General features: G+C 33.0%; 1 protein-coding gene across 1 annotated transcript; it reads left to right on the top strand.

Moving 5' to 3' along the window:
- Nucleotides 1-1,160: 1,160 nt before the first annotated feature.
- LOC139526209 (uncharacterized) lies at nt 1,161-2,414 on the top strand. Its single transcript, XM_071321335.1, has one exon. It carries the CDS (start codon nt 1,161-1,163, stop codon nt 2,412-2,414), a length of 1,254 nt encoding a protein of 417 aa, XP_071177436.1.
- Nucleotides 2,415-6,408: the final 3,994 nt, after the last annotated feature.

The raw sequence follows: 6,408 nt of genomic DNA, 5'->3' as shown, positions 1-6,408 counted from the left end.
CCGGGTGTCAAGTCCAGCAGATTTATGAAACGTTGGGACGATATTTTATTCAATTGTTCATTCCGACTTCTTCAACTCTTACTCTCCTTTTCTATCTACGGCTACAAACAAATTAATTCAGTGATAAATGAAACGTATATCAAAACATCTCTGTCTGTTACTCCAGAAGACATGGACGAAATTCGAAGAAGACTATTCGACATTCAAAGAATAGAGAAACAAAATTTCAAAGCTAAACAGAATAAAAAATTCAAACGGGACCGTTCAAACCAACAAGGTTCCGTTTTCGAAGAAGATCCAATTTTAAACTTGTTAGAAGAGAGTAAATCAAAACGACCGAGGAAAAGACGTTTTAAAAAACAGAAACACGCAGTTCAAGATAAGTTAGTTGTAAATCTGTCATCAATAGAACTAACTACCTCTGCAGAAAAACTATTGAGTAAAGGTCTTAACTTCTGTCCAGCTCCAGCAACCGTCAACAATCTACAACTTGAGACAGATATAGAAGCATATATTTGCCAGGCGTCTTCGGTTGAAAGAACATTTCAATAGACAACAGAAGAAAAATTTAAAAGAAGCCGGAATGAATAAATCTGATTTTGAGAGTGATGAAGGAGACACATGCATCCCAAAATTTAAAAAGAAAAGTACATGGAATCCCCCTAAAAGCAAAAACGATAATTTGGAATCATTCATTACATGAATCAAAGCTGAAGTCAGATCTTCAATCAGTGGTAAACAAGTCAGAAATATTTCAAAGTCAGAGAGTCAAGCCATGATAAACTTAAAAGACCGTGAGGAAATTGTTATCAAACAAGCTGACAAAGGAAGTGCCGTTGTAGTGATGAACAAGGAAGACTACATCGAAAAAGGAAATCGTCAACTCTCAAACGCTAAATTTTACAAAGAACTAACATGTGATCCAACCAAAGAAATCAGCAAAAAAATTAATGACGTCCTCTCAGAAATGAATAAAGATAAACAGCCGGTCGATTTTACTTACTTCCTAAACTCCACAAAGAAGGGATTCCAGGGAGACCTATAGTATCTGCTAATGGCCATCCCACCGAAAAATTTCAGAATTTTTCGATTACCACCTCAGACCACATGTTAAACAACTACCATCTCATATTCAAGATACGACTGACTATTTGAAGAAAATGAATTCCTCAAGTCCTTTACCCAACAACACAATTTTTGTTTCAATGGATGTGTGTTCTTTATACACAAATATTCCAAAAGATGAAGGAATAGCCGCATGTGAAAAAGTATGGAATACTCGAAAGGATAAACATCCCCAAACTGACTGTCTAGTTCAATTGCTCAAGCTAGTTCTTGAAAATAACAACTTTATTTTCAACGACAAGCACTTTATACAGATTGACGGAACTAGTATGGGAACAAAAATGGCACCTTCTTTTGCCAACATTTTTATGGGGGATCTCGAAGAACGCATCCTTTTGAGTGTGCCATACAAACCCTTGTCATGGCTCCGTTTTATTGATGATATTGACATGAAATGGAACGATACTGCAGAACATTTGCAAGATTTCTTAGATCATTGTAACCAGTTCCATCAGTCAATTAAATTTACATCTGAATTTTCTAGCGAGAAAATTGCTTTTCTCGACACCACCACATTTGTAAAAAACGGGGTCATGACAACTGATCTCCACACAAAGAAAACTGATAAACACCAGTTCCTTTCTCCAAAAAGTTGTCACCCAAAACATTGCTCCAGGAGTATACCTTACAGTCAAGCCATCAGACTTAAGCGAATTTGCTCCTCGGAATCCAAACTTAACTATCGTTTGGGACAACTCAAAACACAACTGAAGTCTAGAGGATATAAAACACAAAACATCACAGACGCTTTTGATAAAGCCAAAGAAAAAGATCGTGCTAGCCTCATGGAATACAAAGATAAGACGACCCGTGCAGATAGAATTCCGTTTGTTGTAACCTTCCATCCCGATTTGACAAATATTTCATCTTCTATCCGAAAGCACTGGCGTCTAATCGAAAATGACTCTTCCTTAAAAGAAATTTTCCCATCACCTCCTGTTATTGCCTATCGCAGACCCAAGAATCTCAAAGACATACTTGTGACATCTAAAGTAAAGAAACACGAAACTTCTAAATTTGGGTGTTACAAACAATGCGGTAGACGCAACTGTAAGTGCTGTAAAGCCGCCAACACTGACCACTCTTTCAGCAGCACAGTAACGAAGCAGCGATACAACATCTATGTTACATCTAATTGCAAAACGGAAAATAGTATTTACATTCTTACTTGTGGAACTTGCAAGCTGCAGTTTGTTGGGGAAACAGAAACCACATTCAACATCAGACTAAACAACCATCGGTCGTTCATACAAAAGGAAGAAACTGTCCAATTACGAGACACCTCTTAAGAACAGGACATACTTTTAAAAATATCACCTTTCAAATAATTGAAGTAAACCAAAATTGGGACTCCGAAATGAGAAAAAAGAGAGAAAGGTTCTGGATGCATCAGCTACGTACTCTTGAACCTGATGGACTTAATGAGAGGGATGCAAAACAGTTCTACCCGAAACCAAAGGAATAGATCATCAATTTTACTTCTATTTAACTAAAACAACTATTTGTTTTAATTTTTGAAAAAAATATTTATGTACAATAAACGGCAAAAATTTGTTTTATACAGATCATCAATCAATATGTTAAACTTTTGTGTAGCTCAAGCTACAAAGATATTTTTTGTCATGCATCCGATTTCACCTAGATAGATGCACACGCCCGATGAAGCTAATTTGTTTCATGTTATATAATATATAAAATATAACACCAAATTTTATAACACTCATTAGTGTGTTAAAGTTACATTCTTAGACACTTATATATATATATATATATATATATGTTTTTATTAGAAATTGTGTAAATATACACGTGTTTTAATATACTGTACTAGACCATGTAGACTTTGTTAACAATAAACCGCTTTATGTGTTGTTGTTGGCATCTTTGTTTGATATAAATGTATGTATGTTGAGTTATCAAATTTCTTTATGTTGTTATCTATAATGTGGGTGTACAAAATGTAGGATACTGAATTCAAAATAAAGTTACATCTATCAACAAGTACGGCCTCGGCTACTCGCAAAATTGATATAAGCAGTAAAGAGTACATGTCTCTAATATTTAATTAAGTGTGCATTTGTATTCAGATATCGCAGATCAAATTTATTCGTTCATTGTGTAATCATACGTTTTTTGATTTAGTTAAGTCTGCCAATTGATATTTTATCGTGTGTTTTTATATGTTGTCATGTTATGCTATTGTTTCAGAAAAAATGAGAAGGTTTGGATCCATTAAAACGTTTAATCCCGCTGCAAAGGTTTGCACCTGTCCTAAGTCAGGAATCTGATGTACAGTAGTTATCATTTGTTTATGTAATATATATGTGTTTCTCGTTTCTCGTTTTGTTTATATAGATTAGACCGTTGGTTTTCCCGTTTAAATGGTTTTACACTAGTAATTTTGGGGCCCTTTATAGCTTGTTGTTCGGTGTGACCCTAGGCTCCGTGTTGAAGGCCGTAATTTAACATATAATGGTTTACTTTTAAAATTGTTATTTGGATGGAGAGTTGTCTCATTGGCACTCACACCACATCTTCCTATATCTATGTTAATATGTCACGATAGAATATTCATTTGGACCTTACCATGAAGTACATTTAAAAATATACACAGAAAAAAATCTGAACAACAGTTCCCGATTGAAACTGTTTTAAAAATGTATATTTACCTCTACCATTATTTTAAGTAATTAACATATTGTGTTTGCCTTAAAAATTTGCCACCATCTGAAAATAATTATATTTTAAACTGTAGGCTGACCTGTAGGTTTTCCTTTTTTTGTAAATTTGCATTAATGACTCATATAAGTTTTACCAAACCCTTGTTAATATGATAATTTTCAATACCACAACAGTGTGAAAACAAAGATGTAGGTACATATAGACGAGAGAATAGAGAATCATAGTACTTTACCAATATGTTCCTTTTAAATGTGGAAACGGTAGATAGAACGCGGGAAATAATTCTAGAAAAAGGAGAGGTCGACGTATCTATGAATACATACAAACGACAGATTAAACTGATTACAAAAGGTTTCATTAAAAAAAGGCATGACAACCACATTTGACTTAAATACCACGCTGTTGTGTAACGTTAAATGTACTCTGAAACGTATATGATTAATATGCCAATGTGCTCTTTTATCGAAATATTTCATGAAAATATCACATGAAAAGTAAACTTATTTTTGTTATATCTGATATACATGCTCAGGATGTTTACAATAGATTAAAATTGTCAATCAATCTTCTTTTTGGCTAAAATAATAAAAAAAAGAAGATGTGGTATGATTGCAAATAATAAAACTCTCAACAAGATGCCAACATGACACAAATAAACAACTATAGGTCACCGTATGGCCTTCAACAATGAGCACAGCCCATACTGCATAGTCAGCTATAAAAGGTCAAGAAATGACAATGTAAAGCAATTCAAACAAGGAAACTAACGACCTTATTTATGTACAAACAAAAAGCATGTTATTTATCGAACCACTTAAAATACGTTTATCTGGAGACAATTAAACAACATCAAAAGTTCACAGTCAAGGTTGTATTGTTTATTATTTTGGAAGTACAAATGTTCTCCCGACACACGTAATCATGACGTTTTGGAATTATGACTGAAAAGACATAACACAATATGTATGTTAAAAATCACGTATCGATTACATCAATTAAAACCAGATGTAATGACAAATAAAAGCAACAGTGGTATACCGTTGGTCGAAAGACGTAGGTCCGTTAAGGATCGATTTTTGCCTCAAATTTTAGGTTTACAAATCTAACTCAATATATATTTAAAGTATGCAAAATGATTCATATGCATTACACATTAAATCATATTCTTCCAAATATGCATGTTGTATTTAAAATATTTATAAATGGACGTTGAACAACATTTTTGCGTCTCAACTGTTATTTTTTTATGTATAGATTTGACAATTTGTTTCGGTCTTAATGATAGAATAATCAAATCTTTCTTTTAGAACAAATATAACATGAATTAGAAAAATGGGAATCAGATGACAAAATATATATAGAAACTAACGCAGCAAGAAGTATATTGAAATGCATCAAAGAAAATGGTTATGTTGTTGTAACTGCAAGTTCTGGATGTGGAAAATCGTCCTTGGTACGCCATGTAGCACTACAAATGCACAAAGATGGCTTCGATGTATTACCCGTTACAAATCCTAATGACATAATCACGTGGTACAATCCAAATAAAGAGACCCTGTTTGTGGTAATTGATTATTGTGGAACATATACATTAAATCCGGTAAAATATGAAAACTAGAAAAATTGAGTGCAGTAAATAAATACGTTTATAGAAAAGCAACATGTTAAATTCATAATTTTTATCAATCCTGTTCTTTAAGCGTTGCCATTATCATGATTATTTTTTGTAATGAAGGAAATAAGGCTAATTTAATGCATAATATATTAGATGGCCATAAAATTATTTTATGTTTATTCAATTATTAATTGACAACCATCATTATTATCCCAAACCATAACTTTTAACACAAGTGTATATAGTCATTCCTAGCTTTCAGAAACAATTAAGATAATCATATGATTGCCATTTATTGATTAGAACTTTCTAAATTTGCCAATTTGTGTTGGTATAGTAAATTTCAAATTTTGAAGTTTTAATTTATACATGTACTCTATTTTAGTAAGAAACAAATATTTTTACTTGCGTTGGTGTATATTTGATTGTTCTAATTGGAATACGAACCACAGGTTTTATTTTTAATATTTACAAGCCCAACTATGAAAACGATTCATGGTATGCGCGGCATCTATTATTTTAGAATTGCCTTTAATCATGAATTTTCAACAAACAATTTTTTTTACGGACGCCATCACGAGTTGGTTGACCGTTATGGAATAACCATTTCACAAATGATATCGGATATGTTTCTTACGTTGTAACTACAATCCCTTTCCCCTTATGAATTTGACCTACCGAATTAGACTTTTAACCGGATTTGTAATTACATAAGCAACACGACGGGTGCCGCATGTGGAGCAGGATCTGCTTACCCTTACGGAGCACCTGAGATCACCCCTAGTTTTTGGTGGGGTTCGTGTTGTCTATTATTTAGTTTTCTATGTTGTGTCATGTGTACTATTGTTTTTCTGTTTGTCTTTTTAATTTTTAGCCATGACGTTGTCAGTTTGTTTTAGATTTACGAGTTTGACTGTCCCTTTGGTATCTTTGGTCCCTCTTTTATGTAATTATAATGAATAATAATACAAGAATAGAAATATAAC

Source organism: Mytilus edulis, chromosome 6 (assembly GCF_963676685.1).
Source record: "Mytilus edulis chromosome 6, xbMytEdul2.2, whole genome shotgun sequence".
NCBI lineage: Eukaryota > Metazoa > Mollusca > Bivalvia > Mytilida > Mytilidae > Mytilus > Mytilus edulis.
This window is presented reverse-complemented; position numbering and strand designations above follow the sequence as displayed.